This window comes from Blennius ocellaris (genome assembly GCF_963422515.1).
Source record: "Blennius ocellaris genome assembly, chromosome: 1".
Lineage (NCBI taxonomy): Eukaryota > Metazoa > Chordata > Actinopteri > Blenniiformes > Blenniidae > Blennius > Blennius ocellaris.
This window is the reverse complement of record NC_137650.1, coordinates 35,218,789-35,240,727: the sequence shown is the minus strand read 5'-3', so window position 1 is coordinate 35,240,727 and position 21,939 is coordinate 35,218,789. Positions and strand designations below refer to the sequence as shown.

General features: G+C 39.6%; 2 protein-coding genes across 3 annotated transcripts; one reads left to right on the top strand and one right to left on the bottom strand.

Moving 5' to 3' along the window:
* Window positions 1-1,063: 1,063 nt before the first annotated feature.
* On the top strand, window positions 1,064-5,205 carry arl14ep (ADP-ribosylation factor-like 14 effector protein). Of its 2 annotated transcripts, none has more exons than XM_080496622.1 (5): window positions 1,064-1,187; window positions 2,051-2,246; window positions 2,381-2,506; window positions 2,799-2,839; window positions 4,554-5,205. In XM_080496622.1, the coding sequence occupies exons 1-5, from the start codon at window positions 1,117-1,119 to the stop codon at window positions 4,780-4,782; spliced, it is 663 nt and encodes a 220-aa protein (XP_080352748.1). In that variant the 5' UTR covers window positions 1,064-1,116; the 3' UTR covers window positions 4,783-5,205. The 2 variants fall into 2 exon arrangements, with proteins under 2 accessions (XP_080352748.1, XP_080352747.1); XM_080496621.1 differs by having other exon boundaries at window positions 4,551-5,205.
* A 6,952-nt stretch (window positions 5,206-12,157) lies between these two features.
* On the bottom strand, window positions 12,158-13,287 carry LOC308131526 (gonadotropin subunit beta-1-like; the record flags this gene model as incomplete). The annotated part of the gene is made up of 2 exons (XM_080498278.1): window positions 12,158-12,358; window positions 13,126-13,287. 2 exons carry the CDS (start codon window positions 13,285-13,287, stop codon window positions 12,158-12,160), a joined length of 363 nt encoding a protein of 120 aa, XP_080354404.1.
* Window positions 13,288-21,939: the final 8,652 nt, after the last annotated feature.

The following is a 21,939-nucleotide window of genomic DNA, read 5'->3' as shown; positions in this document are numbered from 1 at the left end:
CACCGAACACCTGCACAGGACAATAATATATGTATTTATCTGGAGGATTACACCCTCAAAAATGTCTCTTTTCTAGGAGTATAAGTATACTAATGTATTCTGAAACGAGATTTAAATTATTTTATTGACGTTTATGTTTCTTGACATTTATTCTGTATTTTTTCTGTAATTCAATTTTTTTTTTAAAGAATCTCAATTTGTGTTCTGATTTTTTTTCTCATAACATTTGATTGAACTTTTTAAAATTTTTCTTTTAAATAATTATTTTTTTTGCCTTGCTGAGATTTTGTTTTGTCAAATTTTATTCTGGCCGTTTTTTTGTTGTTGCTGAAATTATTTATTTATTTAGCATTAATTAAAAATTTTCAGAATATTTAAAAATTAACTCAATACATTTTCTCCTTAAAATGCATTCAGAATCTTTTTTATTTAATCTGATATTGGGTTTTTTTCACCACAGTATTTTTTCAACTTTTTTTTTTAAATTTTAGACTGTTTCTGCAGAATTTATTCTGACTCCCCCCCCCCCCCCCCCCCCCCCGACAAAATGTATTCATAATAGTTTTTTCCTCAAATATTTTTCTCAAAGTTTATAAAATTTGTTTTGACAAATTCTATTGACTTTTTTTTGTTAAATTATAATTTTTTTCATAATCTATCCAGATTTTTTTTTTTTATATTTTGTGGTCAGAATTTATTCAGGTAATTTTAAAATATCTCATTGTTTGTTTTATTAGATTATTTATTATTGTAATAATAAATTATGTATGGTCAATGTATTGTTATGTATGCTTCAATTGACAGTAGTGCTGTTTTGATTTGGATAATATTCCCCTTTCTATGCTAGTTACTGTGCTATTTACTATAAATAACAAACCCATAAACGCGGATAACATTGTAGTCTATGATGAATTAATATAAACTGTCTTCTGTATATTGTGGTTGATTACTTGAATCGCCGCTAGAGGGCGCGCGCGCCCAAAACAAAGTATGACCCGTAAACATTATACCGGAGAGGAAGCAGTAGAAGCAGGAGAAGAAGAAGAAGAAGCGGAAGACACTGCAGGAGTGTACATGTGTGTCTGTTTACCTCCAGTAGACTGCTAAAAAGACAACATGCCGGTTATCTGTGCAGCAACCGGATGTAACAACAAGTTCATTAAAGGTTCGGAAATACGATTTTACAGGTGAGTTGTTCTTCCTGAAGGTTTCGTGTAGAGCCGAGCTGAAGCGCGTTTACTCTCACGTGATAGCACCAAGAGAAACTCCCATAGACACATTAAACCTTTGTTTTCTGAATAATACATACGTTCTCCTGCTGTTGCAAACAGTAAGGTGAAGTTACAAAAGCATTTGCGAGCGTGTTTAATCGACACGAGCTTGTTTTCGCACATCGGAGCTAACGTGGTGTTTCGTTGCTATGGTAACTTCATATCCGCCCCTATTACTAAAAAGCGTTTGTATTATTGTGTTATTAAAGTAGATTATCCTCACGATACCCGAGTTTAACGATAAATTATTAAAAAATCAGACAAACAGAAGAGAATATGGTGATAAAAGTTGCCCATTAGTTTCCACAGCAGTGACCACTTTTCTTTCTGGGATCCAGAAACTTATACATCTATTATATTGCACTCAAAGAGTTCTCATAAAATCCATAAAGATATCTAATTTGCATATACATGACCAATACAGAGACATTCACACCCAAAACCTAAACGCAGCACATTTTAATTATAATGTTAAGAACGGCCTATAGAATAGATAATTAACACAGAGATCTTACAATCTGTGTCTGTGATGCTTCTAAAACTTCCAAACACCTCCTTGCTTCTCTTGTTACTCTCTGTTGTTACTGTTAGTGATCAGTCGTCACCTTTGACTACAAAAGCCCTCCATAAATGCAAGAAAAGAAAGCCTAGTGTGGATAGTTTCCTTAATGGTTGGCTGGCTGTCTGGCAGCAAACAATTCATGGTCCACTCTACCAGACACTTTATCAGTTTGTACATAATTACTTTGTTGAAGTGTCGCCTCTCCCCGGTGCGTCAGGTTCCCCCTCAGCAAACCTCAACTCTCCAACAAATGGGTGCACAGCTTGGGAATGAAGAACTTCATCCCCACCACCAACACATGCCTGTGCTCGGAGCACTTCAGGACCGACTGCTTCCGGGACTACAACGGCAAACAGTTCCTGAGGGAGGACGCCGTCCCCACCATATTCACACAAGGACAGGACACATCCAAGGTTCGGGTCGCGAAAATGACTCAATTCGATCTCCTGACAAAGATCCGCGTGTTTCTCTTCGAGTCGATCAAAACTAGACGGACGTTTAAAGTCCCCTGAAATGAATCTTGAGATGGCTATGCCCACGTTTCCAGATCGAGCTGCGCAAGAGAGTCGTCCCGCCAAAGGAAGCGCCCGCTGCCAATCAGGTGTCGACGCAGGCAGACAAAGAGCGAGCGCGAGACGCCACGGCGCGCAGAGACAGGAGGGGGGGCATGAGGGTGAGTTTCCACTTCTGCTGTTACTTTCCGACATGTACGTGTTGTTCATTTAATTCATGTGAACTAGTAAGCTCTGAAATTACATTTAACGCAAGTTTAAAGTATCTTCTATTGTTCTATGTAGTTAAATTTAAAATTGTGTTTTGGTTTTGTATGTGAAGAGTTGACAGTTTTTGTGTACGAGTGCTCTTGGAATCGTGGATGTGCTTGGGTTGGCATTAGTTTAATGGGTGGGGGGGGGGGGGGGGGTACTGTAGCCAGCCATTAAAGGCGCTCACTGATGTGTTTGCAGGGCGGACGCGGCGGCCGCGGAGGGAAGTCGGCCCCTGACAGGTGAGTGTCTTTGTGCCTCCGGTGTTTCAGCAGCAGAAGGTGGAGCTCCTCCTGAACAAAGCTCCGTCTGAAGCCGGGAGCTTTTTTCCCTCCGTCATGCAGCCCGTCCCAGATAAACACACGTCCTCCCCTTTTCACTCACTAATGAGGTTTGTGGGGAGGAAAGAAAAAAACAGCTGCTCAGTTTTCTACCCAGAATATAAATAAACTCACCAGCCAGTATCACGACTTGGAGCCAGAAAACTGACATGTGACATGAAGACAAACAAGTTTGAAATTCTTCAACACCAGAAGCAGCATCAGATAAAATACTGAGTATTATATTGATTGTATCATAGAAATCTCCTGGATCCTGATAGTAGTAACTTAAACATTTTTGACAGTCCAACTAATTATCATCATTCTACACCTCGCTACCAGCAGTACAAACGCATTGTTTTGATTTCAGAGAACATTGTTTGTTTTTACGCCTCGAGTGGGCGCTGCTGTTGTTTGAGTAATGAAACCACACACACACACATACAAAGAACTATAAGCTATAAAAATTAACAATGGGAGAACATGAACATTCGTATGGACAGACGACCAAATCAGATTGTCAATCCAGTTGAATGTGTTTATTTTTTTTGCCGATTTTAGAGAGAAACAGTTTCGTGGAAAGTTAAAGCACGTTATAAAAATGGTCTTTTAATTTAAATATAGTCTCTGTGTGTTAAGTCGACACTAATTCCATGGTTTTCCCTGAATAAATAAATATCCATTCAAAAAGTTGCAAAATTTTCAAAAAGTTGCACATTTTCAAAAAGTTGCACAAGTTTAAACTCTCACTCCAGACCAGAGACGGGTCGCCAGGACAACGCATTACAGTTTACCTGATGCAGGTAGCATTTCAAAAAGTTGCACAAGTTTCAAAAAGTTGCACAAGTTTAAACTCTCACTCCAGACCAGAGACGGGTCGCCAGGACAACGCATTACAGTTTACCTGCCGCAGGTAGCATTACAGTTTGCCAGCAGCATTCACACTATCATGCATTTGCCGCGGGAAATGCAGATCTAGTTATTATTATTATTATTATTCTGTTTATTCTGTACGTTTTGTAAATCGCTTAAATTGGTTGATATTAATGGTTGATATTAATTGGTCGTTAAAATGGTTTTCCCTGAATAAATATCCATTACAAGCTTCAGTCTTCAGGAGAAAAACAATGCGATTAATGACAAAAAAACTGTGCAAGTAATTAGTAAAACATTTTTAAAATGGATTTAAGGCACGAGTTTAAAACTTTGTGACCTCACAGCAGCTGAAGAAGTCAAGCGGAGGAAGTTTCCAGAAGTGACTTTATTCCTCCAGGCTCTGGGTTGTTTTAATAAAACTATTAATCTGAAATGAGATTGGAGGATGGTTTCATAATGAAGTGAAAGACAAAAGCGTCCCCAGGATTCCTTTTTGTTGTTTGTTTCACGTCCTGAATGTTTTATAACGAAGTGACATTGCCAGACAGCGTCAGACGCCGGCGGCGGCAGCAGATTCATCCACAGATGGTTTATATTCAGCCGTGATCTGTTTTGTTGGGGTGGGTTTTTTTTGCACGTCAGACGTAAATAAAAAGTGAAAAGGTGATTAAAGACGTGGAGCGAGGGGGGGGAAGGGCATTTAGAGCGCGGCGTCCGATAACCAAGCCGTCACGTCAGCTCAGCTTCATGTCTCCAGCAGGCAGGCCATCGGCGCCAAGAGCAAAGTGTACGACAACAAAGGCCGCCTGCTGTCCAACGGCAAGGACACGTGCGACTGCCTGGACACCGACTGCATGGGCTGCTTCTACCCCTGCACCGAGTGCGGCTCGCGCAAGTGTGGCGTGGAGTGCCGCTGCGACAGGAAGTGGCTGTACGAGCAGGTGGAGGTGGAGGGGGGCGAGATCATCCGCAACAAGTTCGCCATTTAGTTCCTCTCTCCCAAGACGGAACCTTCCCTTCCGGCGTTCACGTAGATTAACGGACCAATGAAGGCTGTTTCTCAGCTGAAGTTCACGTTTATCACTTTTTTTTTTTATGTTTTATTTTGTCCACTTGCATCGAATTTTGTTTGAAAGTGTTTTGTTTTATTCTGATTTTTGATTTCTGTGGCTAATTTTGTCATGACGGGTGATTTTTTTCTCGGAAAAATCTATTTTTATTTCATCGCTCGCAGCAAAGTGAGAAATAAAAGGAAATTAGTCAAATAAATGTTCCGAAGAGACGCTGGGAGAACTTTTCACTCAACTTTAGGTATCAGCAGTGCAGGTAAATGATCTTTTAATACAGCGGAGTTAAAAAGGTGTTTCTTAAGATAAAGGCGATGATAAGAATCTATTCATGCAAATAGTATTGTGGAGCAAATGCTGCAAGGCATTAATGCATTTAAAAACAGATATTTCTCTTTTTAAGTGTGACCAGTAGAAGGAAGATGCGTTTTAGTGGCTCGTTCAAAGAGCATTTCTACAATCACAGTTTTTCAAAGATTCTGAACTTCAATGTATATTTGCTTAATAAAATATCTATCTATTCCTTCACCTCTCAAAAAGACTCTTTTTTTCCAAAGACTATTTAAAAGCAGGTGAGTTTGTGTAAAATTTGAATTCTATAGTGGAAAACATGCAGTTTCAACATTCCCGTATTTGACAGATGCTTTTCTTTTTTATTCAAGTGTCTTAAACTCAAGTTGGCATATTAGTACTTCTGCTGTAAAATAAAACAAGAAAACTGAAATGCTTTGACTTCGATTACCCACATGGAAAGAACCTATATAAACATAAAGGTTTTAGTATACCGTAGGTTTTGAACATGTGACATATATAAAATTGGCCGTTTTCCTATATTTTATGTACATATATGTACATAATTTTATGTATATGTACCTATATATACCTATATGTTATGTACATATATGCACCTATATGTACATACATGTGCATATATATGCATATATGCAGCATATATCGTCATTTATGTGCATATATGCAGCTTATATATTGTCATATATGTGCATATATGCACATATATGACAATATATATGCTGCATATATCCTCATATAGGTTATTTCCATGTGGATACATTGAAATTGCATTACGGGGGGCGGGGCTTAGCCAAAGGTCAGTTCAGCAGTAAGACCTTCTCTTACTGCCCCCAGTGGACGAAGTAGGAGCTGCAGTTGCTTCTAATAATAAAGTAAGTCATTGCTGTAACTTTGACACTTTGCCAGGCCCGTGGGCCCGGAGTCAACGTCCGATTAGACGTCCACCTTTTCTGACAGCGAAAGTCACGACTCTCGTGACGCATCGAGCAGCATCAAGGTCTTTTAACGATCACGAATGAACGATTTTGCTCTGTAATCCGAAAGCTGAATGAATCCCCCCCCCCCACCCCTCTCTCTTTAGAATGTAATTAATTTTTAGCTCCAGCAGGTCATCCTGTGTCTGATTACCAGCGGCTGGACGCCGCCGCCTCCTTCCTCCTGACCCGCCAGCACCGTGACACAGCACTTCATCACGCCGGCTGCAGGAAGAGGTGCAGGACGCCCGTTTAGACACGTCTCGCTGTCCTTGAGGTCAGGAGTGCTGCAGTCCCAGGTCGCTTACAGGGACTGTTGTTCCAGCCGGACACGGCGGCCCTGCCAAGATTCATACAGTACAGATGGGGGGGGGGGGGGGGGGGGGGGGGGGGGGGGTTTAAAGGGCACGCAAGGTCAACTGGGCCTGGTGGAAGTGCAGTGGTGAGCACTGTGGGGCTTTCTGGTTCCTCCCACAGTTAAAAATGTGTGTTTTTTTTGTTTTTTTTATCAATTATCTTTTTATTGAATTTTCAATCGAGAGAATTAACAACCCACATGGAAAGAACCTATATAAACATATGTTTTAATATAGGTTTTGAATATATGTGACATATATAAAATTGGCCATTTTCCTATATTTTATGTACATATAGGCACATAAAATATAAGAAAACGGCCAATTTTATATATGTCACATATATTCAAAACCTATATTAAAACATATGTTTATATAGGTTCTTTCCATGTGGGGATTGACAAAACCATTTTGTTATACATTTCCTTCTTTTCCACTCTCTTCATACAAGAAAGAATTGTCCTTATAAATGTTTCTGGAAAACATTCTGGTAGACATCATAGCTTTCCATCTCCTCTCACTTAATTGCCATAGTTAAATGACATAACATGCCAATTACATGTGATACCAATTTCACGTGTTCGCACATACACAAGTTCTTCTTGCATAATTTTTTTAGTTAGTTCTTAGTTATTGCCTTGATATGACAGTTGCCAAAGTGAGATATGGGCTCTATATATATGTGTGGAAATAAAGAAGCAGTACAGGAGACCTATACGGCCTGTATATTCACATATATGCACCTCAATTTTGCCTATATGTGGCATATATATGCATAGATGCAGCATATATATATTGTCATATGTGCATATATGCAGCATTTATGTGCATATATATTGTCATATATGTGCATATATGCAGAATGTATAGATTTCCTTTGTGTGTTTCACATCAGTATAAAGTGAAAAGTAGTAGTGAGCACAAATTCTATGCAGAATAGTTGAACACTGACTGTTTTCAGAAAGTTCCACCTTGGGAGCTCTTGTCAAAATGTTGTGTTGTTATTTACACAACTACGCTCAGAGCGCAGTTGCGTAAACGGACGTCCAAAACACAACCAAAGTTTATTTTTCCATTTTCTCTTGAACATGTTTCGTAAACCGGAATTACAAGCAGTTCTCTCTGCAAGTATCAGCAACGTAACAACCGCTTTTTGATTTTGATTTAAAAACCTGCAGCAACAATGAAAGCACATCAGACATTGTTCTCATCAGTGAAGGTTTAATAGTTGGAAGGAAACAAAGAAAGTTCCATATACAGTCCCTTTCCTGTTGAAGGGCAGAGCAGCTCCACCAGGAGCTTCATTTCATCACCGCCTGGAGAGGGAAAAAGAAAAAGCAGCATTGCATCATCGTGTCCGTCTCCTCCTGTTTGCCGAGGAGGCGCGGGGACAAATTCCTCTTCACACTGGATAAATATGGGCCGGAGACGAGACGGAGCGGCTGAAGGACGGAGACGACTTCCACTCGTAACAGTTCTGTTAACTTGTTCGTTGGTTTGAGTCCGTTGTCACTTCGTTGGTTAATAAACCCACACGGAAAGAACCTATATGAGGATATATGCACATATATGAAACCTATATGCAGCATATATGCATATATATGACAATATATATGCTGCCTAAATGCACATATATGGCAATATACATGCTGCATAAAAGCACATAAATGCTGCATATACGCGTACATATATATGTGCAAATATGTACATATGTGTACATATATGTGCATAAAATATATGTACATATATGTGCGTATATGTGCATGTATGTACATTAGCATACATATATGCACATATATGTACATATATGTACATAAAATATAGGAAAATGGCCAATTTTATATATGTCACATATTCAAAACCTATATCAAAACTTATATTAAAACATATATGTTTATATAGGTTCTTTCCATGTGGGAAGTACTGATGGTTCTCCTGAATACTGCGTCTGTCCACACCTGAGTCTGAATCTGAACCGCCACAGCCTCACTTCCTCCCCACCTCTCCCTCCTCTTATAAGGATATAAACACCCACATATACAATATCCAACCAATCATATATGTGTTTGAAAGTTCAAAATAGACCAGAATCAAACATTTTACCACCGATATTTAGTCAAATGCAAGTTCTTGCTGGATTTCCACAAGTGGTACAAAACATCCTGTTTTCACATCAAAGGTGTAAGAAGTACTACGCTAAAGTGTTAATTATAGAAACAAAGAACCCTGAAACGAGATACAAACCATGGAAGACGTGTGAACACGACCTGATATGTCCACGGTTCCCTACAGTTAGTATCTGAATTCACTTCACACGAAACTGAAGCAAATCCAAAGAACCTGCAGTTGTTGTTTTCCACACCTTTTGTGTGTGACGGTGAGACCTTGACAGATTTAAAGATCAGTTGACTCGTGATAAAATGTAGCTGTCAAACGGCTGAGGCTGTTGTTTACACTTTGTTTAGGCTGCAGGGAGCTCTCTAAAGTTTGGAGAGGGGAAAAAAAAGATATAAATATATATTATTTTGATGTTTATTGTCCAAAAGCGATTTGTTGTAAATTTTCGAGCTGGAAAAAGAAAAGAAAAAAACATCCCGAAGCCTTTTAACAGCTGCAAAGCCTGCGAGGCCAAAAGCAACCAGCGGGGGCGCCAGAGGCACAGAAATCACATTCACATTCATCCACTTCACTTGTCCCTCAGAGCAAAACCTGGGTTTCAAAAAGTGGAAATAAATAAAGGAAACACTCATAATAAGTCAAACATTCAGACGCCTGTCAGACACAACAGATCTGCTTTGACACTGAGAGCCTGTTATTGTTTTAGTCCTCTTTTTTTCCCCATAAAGGGTTTTTGACTCCGTTTCATTCAACTTTTACATTTCTTTGCTTGTTTAAGTTAAATTTTAAAAGTGCATGCAAATAGAAATTATAGAGGTCATCCTGTCCTTTTTTTTTTGGAGGGAAGGAGTGATGGCAAGAATTGATTCTTAAATTATGATTATGATTCTCAGTACTGCTATGACCCGGGTTCAAAGTGGGAAAGGGAAAGAAAAATTAAATAGATGCAAGTTGGTTTCATGCAAACTTATTTATTTTTAATTTCAATTCAATTTAACTTTTTTTCTATAGCACCAAATACAACACTGGGTGGTTTTTACAGCTGGATTTCAAAAAGAGGAAAAAGATATAGGAAACAATCACAAAAAGTCAAACATTCAGAAGAAAACATTTTCCCTACTTTAAAAAAAAAAAAATCAAGGTTGGATTTTTGACTAGTTTGTTGTTTGATTTTAGAAGTTTAAGGTTTGAGTTTAGACTATTTTGATATTCTATTTTAGGCTAGTTCAAGGTTGGATTTTACATTAGTTTGAGGATCTATTTTCAGTTTGTTGCTTGATTTTAGACTAGTTTATTCAATTCAATTTTATATACTTGGAGAGGAGAGGCAGAGAGATAGATTGGGTGGGGAGACACAAACCTTAATTCGGGTAATCTGCAAGAAACAGAGCCTGGTCCGGGTAGAGCAGGGCTGGGCAGTCCTGGTCCGGGTAGAGCAGGGGGGGGGGCATCCTGGCCCTGGAGGGCCGCAGCCCTGCAGGTTTTAGACGTCTCCTCACATCAATATAGCTGACAGCGATTAGTGGCTCCTTGTCAAGCTTTCTGCAGAGCCTCGTCATGAGAACAGGTGTGTTTGAGCAGGGAAACATCTAAAACGTGCAGGACTGCAGCTCTCCAGGACCAGGACTGCCCAGCCCTGGGGTAGAGAGAGGGTGAGAGAGGTAGAGAGAGGAAGAGAGAGGGTGAGAGAGAGGAAGAGAGAGGTAGAGAGAGATGTCAGGTGGGGTCATTTTAAAGCAGCCCTCACTGTAAGCTTTAGTGAATAGAAAAGTTTTAAGGTTGGGTTCCACACTAGTTTGATGTTCTACTTTAAACTAGTTTGCAATTCTATTTTAGGCTAGTTTAAGGTTTGAGTTTAGACTAGTTTGAGGTTTTATTTTAGAATATTTTGAGGTTCTATTTTAGACTAGTTTGTTGTTCTATTTTAGACTAGTTTGAGGTTTGAGTTTAGACTAGTTTAAGAGGTGATTTTAGACTAGTTTGTTGTTCTAATTTCGGCAAGTTTGAGGTTCTATTTTAATCGAGTTCAAGGTTTGATTTTAGACTATTTGAGGTTCTATTTTAGACTACTTTAAGACTTAATTTTAGACTAGTTTAAGGTTCTATTTTAGGCAAGTTTAAGGTTGGATTTTAGATTAGTTTGAGGATCTATTTTAGAATATTTTCAGGTCCTATTTAGGACTAGTTTTTTGTTCTATTTTAGGGTAGTTGAAGGTTTGATTTTAGACCAGTTTGTTGTCCTATTTTAAACTACTTTAAGATTAAATTTTAGACTAGTTTGATGTTCTATTTTAGGCGCGTTTAAGGTTTGAATTTAGACTAGTTAGTTGTCAGACTGATAACACTAAACTAAAGTGTCTGGGGACTTTAACACTAATCCGTCTCCTGCTCTGTGGACACCTGCGTCCTCACGGTGCGCCTCGGCTGATCCACACCTTCAATGCAAATGTTGAAACCAGGAGGAAAAATCTTCCCCTGTAGAAACAAACACAACCATCATCTGCACCACTTAAACAGGACGTGACCCTGCTTCCTGTAAGACTTGTTCCACACACACAGACACACATTTTTTTTATCTTTTTTGCCTGCTAAGCCCTCTCCACATTCAGTGAAAGCCTATACTGAAGAGAGCCTCTGATCCGCAGGCACTTAAGTTGAGCCTCAGGATATACCGCAGGCTCTTTATTTTCATTTCCAGCTGTCACAAAAAGAAGCGAGGTTTTCTCTTTTCCTTATGGATGACCTCCTGTTCTCAGCAGGAAATCCACAGTCGCTGGGTTGTAGAATTTTAGGGGTCAGACACCTTGTGTCCAGAATATAAAAAAAACCCAAAGTGTTGGTCTGACATTTATCGCTTTTATGAATCCTTCCCTCTTACATTCCTCACACGGTGGCCTGTGACATTTCCTCCATGTTAACGTTTAGTTTCAGGTGTTAACACCTCCAGGTAAATTCACCAAATTCACCATCCACTAATAGGGAATGCAGGCTGGGGTTTTACCTTACTGATGATTCATGCTCAGTAGAAATATAGATCCCAGTGTAAACTAATACTTTTTCTCTGGTAATACTGGGGTTCAATCACAAACACATTATTTTATGTAGTATACTACTGTAAATCACACAGATTGAGATTGAACTCAACTTTGAAAGTCAAACAGGAAGCCGGCATGTTAAACTTGAGCAAATTTAAACCCATTGCCTTCGGTAGTTATTGGAACTGAGCCAGCAAGAATCACATGATCTGTCTTATAAATAATTCCTAACCAGATTCAGTGACGGAGAACCAGTAATGCTTCAATTAATGACAAATTAGCCCAATGCATTGTATAAACGTTAAACTCTCACATTAATACCATTTGTTTTCTGCAGCATGTGATCTTGAAATCTGATTCTATTAAACTGACTCACTACTGCCACCTGGTGCCATTATTTAAAAAAACAAAACCCAAAACGATCTAAAAAGGAAGCAGCGACGACAAAGCCAGAGGGGATGAGGACAGCTTTTTATTTCAGTGCCCGGCGGAACGTCGGCCGTCAGGACTGGCAGCTGAGCGCCGCCCCTCTGAAGCGATTGCAGTCCGTGTTCACCGGGTTACACAGCGTACACCTGCAGTTTCTGGCTACGGGGACGGTGACGGGCACCGGGCAGCCTTCGAGGAAGGTCACCTCGTCCGACCAGTCGCCGTTGCAGATTTTCTGCGGAACCCAAAGACTCGGGTTGATGTAGTTGAGCTCCTGTCAGAATAAGACGGTGATTAATATAACATCCACCCGTGTTTTCATTCGTCCCGTTCACACAACGCTTCAAGTGAAAAGTTATTTTTGGATGCGTTTTCATTCCGGGAAAGTTTCAGCAGAGCCTCTGAAAGCAAAGTCGCTCTCACATCGGGCCACTAGTTGGTGCTGTTTGGTTGTTTCTGTAATGAAGCCACACGCAGGCAAATGCAAAACGCCAAAAATAACAATAACAATAGCGAGAACATGGACAGTCGTATGGACGGACGACCAAGTTGGATTGCTATTACGTTGACTATCAAAATAAAACCACCAAGTTTCAGGAGAATATAGAATCACGACACGACGGAGGAAAACGTTGTTATTGTGCAGCTACTGAGCATGTGCAGAACAACAGTTTGCTACGGCCGCGGTGCTCATGCGCAGTAGCAGAGTTTCCACCGTCTACAAGGAGACAGACTGTTTTATAGAAAGTTGTATATTTCGCCCGTTTACACGACGACCGAGTCCGAGCGCTATTTAATAGATCTGCCTTGGGAAAAAGTTCTATTTCCGTGTAAACGGACATCGTTTTCAAAACGCTGCAGTGCAAACACGAAACAAAAACACGAAAACGAGACACTTTGAAATATGGACAGATGGGGAATTGAGCTATAAATATATGTGGATATTTGTATATGAGGTCATACATAAATGACATCATTGTCTTGGTCTTAACTCAACATGTGTGTGATTTGATGTCGGTGAAGAGTGTTTGTGCTCCGCACCTTCTGGTAGCACCGCCCTTCACACATGGTGGTGTTGACGCACTCGGTGCGGCCGCAGCCCGTCACCGAGATGCTCAGGCTGGTGGGACGACAGCCGAAGCCGCTGCCCTGCCTCGCCCCCGCCAGCAGCCCCAGCACCGCTACCATGACGACCAGCTGCATCTTCCGCCTGGTGCGGCGCTGACACCTGGGGGGGGGGGGCAGGATCAGGAGGCGGGACCAGGACCCAGGCAGGTAACAACTCAAAATGTGCTTTTTTCCATATGATGATTAAATAAATGGACTTTCTTTTCAGAGGTGTGTCCAAATGATTGTTACGTAAAACCAATAATATAATTTACACAGTTAAGAAAATGGTTCCTGAACATTTGAGATGTGTTGTTTTTGTATTTAAAAAAGTTGAGGATTGTAAGAATTTCCAACGATTCTGCTTCACACCTTTTTGTTCTTCTTTCCGTCGCCATCAACAAAGAATGATACCCTCAAAATAAAAAAACTAAAGGCATACTGCAGGAAAACATGATCATTAATGGCATAAAACAAATGTAATTCACTTTTAACTGATAAACCCGATGCATTTATTGGGCCTCAGATAAGCAAAAATCATATAAAGCGACTCTGTGAAATACCACCCCATTATATTATATTACATTACATTACATTACACTACATTACATTATATTATACTGCATTACAGTACATTACATTACATTATGTTATATTATATTATATTATATTATATTATATTATATTATATTATATTATATTATATTATATTATGTTATATTATATTATATTATATTATATTATATTATATTATATTATATTATATTATATTATATTATATTATATTATATTATATTATGTTATATTATATTATATAACCTGATTGATGCATTTAGGACAAATACTTAAGGTAATTAATATTGAAGCAGCTGTACAGTAAAAAAAAAAAGGGAAAATAACAGCACACAAAGTTGAAAATAATTATATTAATAAATGTGCATAGCTGTCTATGTTTGACAAGGGTGTCAAACATAGATCTGTGAAATAGTGCTATAATAACCTTTAAATCTAGATGTTAAAGTTTTTCTTTGTTGTGCCACAGAGTAAATGTGATGAAAATAATAACTGGAAAATGTGGGTAAAATAGTAATCGGTAATAATTTTAGCACATTTTAAATCCTGTAGCTGATAGTCTCAGTAGTGATAAGTTGTATTAATCGGGTATAAGATTGATCATTATGCAGGGAGAATAATTAATTAATTAAAGGAAGGGAACCATAGATGGCACAGGGATGCTTCCATCTCACAGCTCCAGCAGATCACACCCGGGTTACACTGAATACCAATATTACAACCATATCCTAACAAAACTACATTACTAGGAGTCAGATTCGGTTCAGGCCACACTGCTCTGGAAACACAAATATCAACGACAAGCTCAGAAAACCTACCGTACCTGTAGATCTTTGGTTGGGATTTACACCTGGGCTGAAGGTCTTCTCCTCTCCTGCAGCAGCTCTCCAACCACTTAAATAGTGGCGCTGTTAAATCCACCTTAATCTGTCCAGCCTCGGCGTGGTGCCGTGTTTCCTCCCTGCTCAGACCTGAGAGCAGGTGATCATCTCTTTCCGTCAACAGCTCGGGGGAAGACCTCCGACTCAAGGCCTCTCCTCCTCCACACCCGGCGCTTATCGCCGCACATCTGGCTCAGGGTCTCACGTCTAACAGACGAGCCCCCGCAGCCAGATGGAAAACCAGCCGAGGTGGGGGGGGTTAATCTGATGGCGTCCGCCTCTGCTGGTTTGTGGCTGTCGTGTTTTCACATTATTTTGGTGCCTTTTTGTTTATTGTTTTAACTTTTTTTTCCATTTTTTTAATTGTTTTTATTGTTTTAATGTTTTTATTTTGCCTCTTGTATTTTTATTTCAATGTACAGCACTTTGTCTCAGCTACGGCTGCTTCAAGCGCTTTATAAATAGAGTTCAGTTGGGTTGAGTTGGGTTGAGTATTCATTATTAATTATAGTAACGGACACAGTTTGCGATGGAAAAGTTTCCCGTTTACATGAAAATGTTGCGAAAACTACGACTGTTGTACACGGAAACGACAGAAACACTAGAAACCATGTAGATCGCACGCCAGGTCACGAGTTCATGCTGCCGGTTGATCTTGTAATAAAACCAGGCCAAATAAATAAATAAATAAATAAACACAATAACTTTCATTGGCGGAGTTAACCACCATATATGGACCGGCAGTCATGACACTCTGGAAGCAAACGTTATTGTCCTGAGCACAACAACCGTTCACGCATGGGAAATATCAGTTAGCATTACTATTAGCCAGTTTTCTGTAGTAAGAAGCAGCCCAGTTACTATTTCACTAAACTCCTACTGAGGAAAGTGTCACCACTCCTGAAAATAACTAATTTCCTATTAGATAAATTATTGAAATTCATAATAAAGCTTCACTTTATGAACGTCCATTGGTGGTTTTGTAAAAACAATAAAGTTATAGAGCTGCTGTGTCTCTTAAGTGATCTGAACTAAACCAGTGGTGATTTTTAACATTAGTGCCATTCAAAGCTGTTCTTTCCACTGAACGCCAGGTTGGTTACTGTTTCCCTAAAACTCCTGTTTACTGGAAGAAGAGCTTCATTGTTCTTAAAGTAATGCGATTACTATATTGAAATTAGCAACACAGCTACAATGATTAAAGCTCCATTAAGTTCGTTATTCGCCTAAAAACTTCCTGTCTTTCTCCGTCCTATTAAACCACCACACTGCCTGGCTGTGCATTTAATAATTTAGCTGTTCTGCTTCATGAATCTTTCTCAAAAACACATTTTAGAGCATCTTCCTTCAATTATCTGATGTGATTTCACCAGAACCTAATGACACAGCAACGCGACAATAATGTCCACCTCAGTGCTTTGACAAATCTCACAGCGTATGTAGACTCTCATTACGCATAATCTGCTATATCTGCTATGAAAAGCACGACAGGGACACCTTTAACCATCTGCACACCCGTGAACATGTTTACATTTTGCACATCTCACTTTCTCACTAATATTTTTGCACTGCTCTGTTATTTTATTTTATTTTATATTTTATTTTATTCTATTTTTTGTGTATATACTTACTTATGTATGTATGTCGGCTGCAGGGTAGACGGCAAAATAAGAATTTCATTCACTGTGAAACCTGGCTTTTACTGGTGATATGACAATAAAAACACCTTGAACCTTGAAACACCTTGAGATGCTGCACTGAGTGCAAACCAATCACACCGAGCTACATTTCACCACGTCACAATAATATACATTACATTACAGAATACTGCATTCTGTACACAACATTTAACAACTGCAGGAAGCATGTGGGACTTTTCTTGTCTGTTGCATGCATTCAGTTTAAAAAAACAAAACAAAACAACAACAAGTTTGCGTTGCACCATGAGCTGGCCCGTCTGCAGTGACAGCTGAGTGGACGTTAGTTGGGCGGCGGCCACGGTTCATCCAGCCGCCCGGTCTGGCCTGGCAGCCGCCAGGGACTCCGGCTCTGCTGCGTCCTGCTGAAGCTGCCATACCTGCCTAACAAGGCTGCAAGGGCGTTCACAGTCACACACACACACACACACACACACACACACACACACACACACACACACACACACACACAAAATCCCTTCCAGTTTCCAACACACTGATTTTACTGCCGCAGCGCCTAAACTATAACAAAGTGCTGCTTTTTGTCTCAAATATCAAGATGTGATTAAAATCCAATTAATTGATTAATTGCAAAGCCCCTGATTGATTAGATTCATTATTTTAATGGTGTGCCATCGCGGCTCATTGGAGCCGAAGACGGATATCTGAACTCTTTTCTCCTTTCGTCCTCGAAACTCACTTTTTTTAAACGTCTTCTTTTGACGACAAGAATCTCCCCCGGGGATTGAAAAAGTGTTTCTGTCTTGTTGTATGGGGAAATAAAAACACAGGAAGGCTTCGACTCCAGTGAGTTTAGAGTTTATGGTCACAGAAAAATACCATGAGTGTCATAGAAGAACTTCCTGTGTCAAACTTATACTGACACATTCTTTTTTTTTAAAGTCCATTTTCTCGACTCTCAGAGGTTTAAAGTAACATTCAATCGCAAACATTTGGCCCCCATGCGGTTTTTCATTAATTAAAATTGACTTAACTGTGACACTGAACATTTACTTCCTGGCTTTTATAACGTTTTCAAGTGAAAACGCAAAACTTTCATTGTGTTTTGCGTGCCTGTTTACCAGTTACCTTGCCACAGTTACCTTGAAAAAGTAATACGATTACTGATTACTAGTTACTCTTTTAAAAAGTAAAATGACAAAAACAGTGTACTTACAAGTGGATTTTGTAGTTTTAAACTTGCCAGTCCACCAGAATGTCCCTTTATAACACCTTGTGTGTTTGTTTTCATTACAAAATGAAACGACAGCGCCCACTAGTGGCTCTGCATGAAGACTACACCGAGACAGCGTCAGAGTGTTTTCAAAAAGTTGTGTTTCCAGTGGCTCCAGGCATTGTTGTAGTGTAAACAGACACCCAAAGCGTAACTAGACTTTTCTGTTTTCTCTTGAAAACGTCGTTGTTGTTAAAAGAGCCTCAGTTTCTTGTCTCCTGAAAATCTGTTCTTCGTTTGTGTCACCTGGATTACTCTTGTTTACTCTTGATTACTCTTGTTTACTCTTGATTACTCTTGTTTACTCTTGATTACTCTTGTTTACTCTTGATTACTCTTGTTTACTCTTGATTACTCTTGTTTACTCTTGATTACTCTCCGCCAACTGTGCCTTATTTTGCACCAGTTCATTTCGTATGATTGTGTTTGCTTTATATTTAATTTTCCTGCTTCCTTGTCTTTTTTTTTTTTTTTATCTTTTTATTAGTGTTTTCACTTTTTTCTTTTTCTTTTTTTTTTTTTTAACAATAGAAGGGAAACAAAAACAAGGTGTGGGTGGACAGGCTTGAGAATTAAAAGGGTCATTCAATCTAATACAGGTTGGTATCAGAAAAAAAAAAAAAGATATAAAGATATAATGAGCCCAGTTTTTCTTCTATGTCCGACATAAACGACCACGATTGTCCCTCGTCTCGTCCCACCCTTAAGTGAGAAACTTAATTCGGGACGCGGATACATAAGGAACATGAGTAAATAACATGGAAGAAAAACAGACAAACAAGAAAGTAAAACAAAACCAAAAGACAAAATAAAAACCTGAATTTTTTTCAAAATTGCCTTGTAATGAATCTGTTCATAGTTTTCCCCGTTCTGTCATTCAAACACTTAGAAGTGAGTGTTGGACTGACAGAGAGGTGTCCCTCGCTCCCACAGCCGAGAGAAGAACGTCTGTCCATTAACGTCACATCGTCTCCGCCAGGGAATCAATTTGGGAATGATGGACGAGGCGCTGCTTCCTGGGCCCGGGATGATTTTCCGGTTCATAACTCTTAACACCACTTTAAAGAACGGCTCCTCTGGGTGTGGAAGCTTAAACAAGCTGTACATAAACCCACATATAAAAGAAAAACAAACAAAAAAAAACAGAAAGCAAACTACACATCGTGCTGACTCTGCTGATTTAAGTGACTTAGGTGAGTGACACTCGGTTAAACCAACTCCTTTAAAAAATAAATACATAAATAAATATATATATATATAGTTTGTACACAAAAAACACGTGGGGAGACCCTGAACGCACCACACGTTCCTCCGCCGGGTGCAAACAAACGCCTCCGCCTCGCTGCCGAGGACCAGACTTCTGTTTGAGGTGTCGACTGCTGAGGATTCTTTGCTGCCTCCTGTACTTTATACTTTATATTTATACACTGAAACTCATTTCAGTGCAATTCTATTCTATTTCTATAGAGCCAAACACAACACAGCCGTCTCCAGAAGGGAATGGAAAAACTCATTTGCAATTCATTCAGGAAGAACATGCATACTCCATGTGGAAAGGTAGTAGTAGTCGTAGTAGTAGTAGTAGTAGTAGTAGTAATAGTAATAGTAGTAGTAGTAGCAGTAGTAGTAGAGGTTGTGACTCCAATACTAGAAATGTCTCTGAAACTACAAGCAGGTGACCTTTCAGTGCTGGCCACTCTGGACATCGCTACTCCAAACCCGCCCTGCAATGTGTATAATAGTATAATGAAAACCTTTCTTCATTGAGTACGTTCACTGTACATTTCTGCGTGTCAGATTTGATGCTGAGCAGCGTCAGCGTTGCGTCAGGGTGTGAGGATCACGTCGAGCTTCCTGATCTAACGAGAAGAAGAAAACTGACATTAGGATCCGGCTGCAGACGAAATCCATAATTCCCTTTGATGTGCTTTGATGTAGGGCTCACTGCTTCAAACGGCTAGTAGTTTAAGACACGACTTCGCCGGCTTGATGGGGTGTGATAATAAAACCGACATGGAGCCAATGATCGGAAACGACGGAGGTCATGTTGGTAAAATGCGATTCAAATTCAGTTGAGGTCAAATTCAGAAAAAGAAATAAAAATAAAACAGTCACCGTAACAACAATCCAACTTGGTGGTTTTATTTTGACAGTCACTGTAACAACAATCCAACTTGGTGGTTTTATTTTGACAGTCACCGTAACAACAATCCAACTTGGTGGTTTTATTTTGACAGTCACTGTAACAACAATCCAACTTGGTGGTTTTATTTTGACAGTCACCATAATAACAATCCAACTTGCTGGTCTGTCCACACTAATGTCAGTTTTCTCCCAGTGTTAATCTCAGTGTGGTTTCGTCACATAAACAAGCAATAGCGACCCCTAGTGGCCCTACATGTGAACTAAAAAAGACTGAAAAGCAGAAAATAAGTTGAACTTGTGCAGCGTTTCAAGCGTCTTTACTAACGAGACCACGAGAGACGAAGCAGTTCTTCTCTCAGGATCAGACTCATTAACCTGCGGATATAAATGTTGGTAAATTCTTACAGTTTGGCTAAATTTAAGACGAGATAATGATTGTGGCTTCCGATAGCTTCATGAACAAAAACACTCACTGATGCAAACGAATACAATAAAGACACAAACAAGTATTGAAACAAGAAGTAAAGAATGGGGTATTATTACATTTAGTGCTGCTGCTTTCTGGGATAAAAGTTTATTTTTTTTGGCTGATTAGTTGTAGTTTTCCATCACCAATTCAGATTTTTAATACAATGATAGATTGGCTTGTTCTTCATCTCGTAGTTTTGCAAAACAAACCCCCACCAAATCATCTTTTGGTGTCGTCGCAGTGCTGTCTGTTTCAGAGAGTGTGACCCTGCCAACCAGCAGCCGGTGGTTCCTCTCGGGGTTTGGAACTGCGTCACTGCTCCTCGTTGTCTCCAGGTGAAGCTGCTTCCAATCAGCTGCTGAACCATTCAGTCCGTTCAGCTGGTGTGTGTGTGTGTGTGGCGATCCAGCATGAATACGTCTCCTGCAGTGGTTTTTATACATCATGCTTCCTGCTCTTTCGGCTGATCTGTGGACTCCGGGCTGCTATTTGGGCACAAAGCTGCCAAAGTCTAGCAGATTATAGAAAACAAAAAATGTGGCACTGGGATGCTGCAGATGTATAAAAACTTAATTGAGGTGTTTTGGGTCACTATGGTAGATATCTGTATTCCAAATATGTAAAAAAAAAAGAAGAAGAAAATAATAACAATAAAATGAAAAGACTGATATAATATGTTCGGACCGATAATATAAGCAACAATATAATTATCAATAATAATAATTATGTGTGTGCGTGCGTGTGTGTGTGTGTGTGTGTGTGTGTGTGTGTGTGTGTTAGCTGCATTCTTCAGTAAGATGCTGTCGTGACGTGAAGCCGTTCTGACGGCGGTTCAAAGTGCATCTAAACGTGTGTAATAAAACGTCTTGCCTCGCCACTCCATCGCCTCTAATACTACCGACCTCACAACTCCCCCTGGTGCTGACTGGGGTGTGTGTGTGTGTGTGTGTGTGTGTGTGTGTGTGTGTGTGTGTGTGTGTGTGTGTGTGTGTGTGTGTGTGTGTGTGTGTGTGTGTGTGTGTGTGTGTGTGTGTGTGTGTGTGGTGTTTGAGACACTTAAAAACATCAGAGGAGCTTTTTTCACTTCATCCATCTCTGCAGAACACACACACACACACACACACACACACAGCAGTGACTGATATTTGCAGTGTCAGCGGTGCAGATTATTCCACCAGCATAAGCCTCAAGCCTCTGCATTGGCCTTTTTTTCTTTTTTTACATTTTCTTTTTACATTTTGTTTCAGTTTTCCTTTTATCAAAAAGAGACACGGCAGTTGTGTAATATATTTCAGAAAGAGCCTGCACAAGCAATCCAAAGTAGCCCTACAGGAATATTACAACCAGAGATTTGAAAAAACATAAAAAAAACAACCAACACCTGAGGGTGTGATGAGGATTCCCGGGAGGGATCAAGTATCTGGTCTCGTCCGAATTACAGTGTTTGACTCAGACATATAGTTTGAATCAAAATGTCTGCAGAGGGCAGAGGATCAATGGCAGTGACTCAACAGTTACCCCGCCTGCTGCCCTGATGTTTGCTTTGAATAACAAAAATTAAAACATTTAAATCTCCCAGAAGATGCACTTTTGTCTTCTCGGGGGGGAAACGACCAACAAACAACAGATTTTAATGCTTAAACACACTATATAGCTAAAATAATTGTAATTATTTAATCACTTACAACAGTAAACTTAATTTAATTTGTTTGGTTTGGTTGTTTTCTCTTTGGATCACCACAAAAATGG

What these genes read in the sequence shown, in the direction of transcription:
- arl14ep (XM_080496621.1), top strand. Translation starts at nt 1,117, where the DNA reads ATGCCGGTTATCTGTGCAGCAACCGGATGTAACAACAAGTTCATTAAA. An exon ending in AAGGACAGGACACATCCAAG is followed by an intron (nt 2,247 to 2,380) that starts GTTCGGGTCGCG and finishes CCACGTTTCCAG; the next exon opens with ATCGAGCTGCGCAAGAGAGT. An exon ending in ACAGGAGGGGGGGCATGAGG is followed by an intron (nt 2,507 to 2,798) that starts GTGAGTTTCCAC and finishes ATGTGTTTGCAG; the next exon opens with GGCGGACGCGGCGGCCGCGG.